General features: G+C 43.5%; 1 protein-coding gene across 2 annotated transcripts in view; it reads right to left on the bottom strand.

The window, feature by feature from the left end:
- Nucleotides 1–1795, bottom strand: part of tcf19l (transcription factor 19 (SC1), like) — a 9899-nt gene that overhangs the window by 5543 nt on the left and 2561 nt on the right. For both annotated transcript variants that reach the window (XM_020618516.1, XM_020618517.1), the window contains exon 3: nt 616–785. In XM_020618516.1, coding sequence (XP_020474172.1) covers nt 616–785 — 170 coding nt within the window. The remainder of the gene's footprint in view (nt 1–615; nt 786–1795) is intronic.

Raw genomic sequence — 1795 nt, 5'->3', positions numbered from 1 at the left:
CAGTGCGTAGCCTGCACACTTTACTGGCTGCTCTTGTTCTGTATTTTCACTGCTGTCAACAAATGCCATGAAAACCAGCAGCGTGTTAGTCCGCCTCTCACCACTTTCTGACTCTCTTTCCACATCAGTGCTTCTGAGTCCCATACCCACTGATCCTGTTAAAGAGAAAATGGCTCACAAATTAACAGCTTCGCTTTACAAAAGCCTCCTCAAAACCCTTTACTCAAACAGTAGAAAATGAAGTTAATTGGGTGGGGGGCTATTTTCAGTAGGGGATTAATACACATTCAGTGCCTTAGCCTGAGTATTTACAGCAGTAGGATGGTGCAAGGCGGTATCATTATCCCAGCTCGTCATACAGCCACTATATTAATATATGATGTTGGACAGATTGTGTAACTATCTGCCACTGTGGTCACACTGGGAAGCCGTGCTCAGCTGTGAAATCTCTGCAGACACCACCTACACCAGCCTTTCAGAAGGCAAGTGTTCTGTGTCTTCATGTAGCTGAAGCCCTGTCAGACACACTGACCTGTCATATGTACATGAATCACTGGTGCAGTCCATCAAACATTACTACAAATCTCTAATCTTTAAAAAAATAACTCATTCTACCTTTGGAATTGTGATGGCATCAAAGTCCAGTGGGCGAACTTTGACCTTCTGGAAGAGGAAGTAAAACTCAGGACTTCCTGGCGTCGACTGGCCACCGAAGGTCAGCGTGTCGCCATCTGAGAGCTCCCACTTGACGCCAAGCTGGAGGCGCACCTCATTGACCCAGGTGCCTGGCAGCACGAGAGCAGAGAGGACAGAACTTTTTAATAAGTGAACATCTGACAAACAACCAAAATCAAGCGAACAGAGCTTCAAAGTAAAGGCATCGTGCTGACTATCAGTGTGTTTACAGCTTCCAGAAGTGATGGGAAATGTAAAACAGTCAGTGAAATGGGCCCAGAATTGAGGAGCTGGAAGGCTACGAGGCAATCAAACGGCCATGACAGCACAGCACAAAATGAGAAATGCACAGTGAATACTAAAATGTAATTTTAATAGTGAATATGAAATATGCGTGAAACAGACTGTGAAATTACTTGAAAAATTAGTCAGTAAGAGCGTAGTTTAGATTCTGAGCCTGTCGGACACAGTCCATCGGCCCTAAGTGAAGACCCAGCTTCCCCTCTCAGTCTCCCCCCGCCTCACCGTGTACCACCCCCCGCACACTTCAGGTTCCACTAAACATTATTACCACACCGAGGGAGTAAGATGTAATACCGAATTTCCCTGTATGATGTAAGCTCACCTCCCACCTACAGTACAAACACATCAGAGCCACTGATGCTCCTCTTCCAATGGGATTTAATTAACATCCATTTGACTTTATTGCTCGTTTTGTTGTTTGAGCAAACTCGGTGTGCATTACATGTGTTGTTATTATGTCTTTGTCCACAGCTGAATGGATCTGGTGGTGCGTTTACAGCGAACCTCAAACACTCGTCTTCCTATAGGGCTGCAAGTTCATCAACCTGATGATTATTTTCTTGATTAATTGAAATATTCAGTTTACAAAAGGCCACAAAAATGAAAAATGTCACACACAAACCAACCAAGTTCATGTTTTCTATTACCAACAGTCCAACATTCAAAGTGATTTCATTTCCAATCAGGAGACAGAGAAAAGCAAATACACTCAAGTCAGTGGAAGTGGGAAATGTTTGGCTTTTTTCTGGCTTTACTTAATGACATTATCAAAATATTTGTGAGGATTTTAGAAGAGAAGCATCAGACAGGACACGAG

This window comes from Monopterus albus, unplaced genomic scaffold (genome assembly GCF_001952655.1).
Source record: "Monopterus albus unplaced genomic scaffold, M_albus_1.0 scaffold206.1, whole genome shotgun sequence".
Lineage (NCBI taxonomy): Eukaryota > Metazoa > Chordata > Actinopteri > Synbranchiformes > Synbranchidae > Monopterus > Monopterus albus.
Note: the sequence above shows the minus strand (reverse complement) of the source record. Positions and strands in the feature narration are given on the sequence as shown.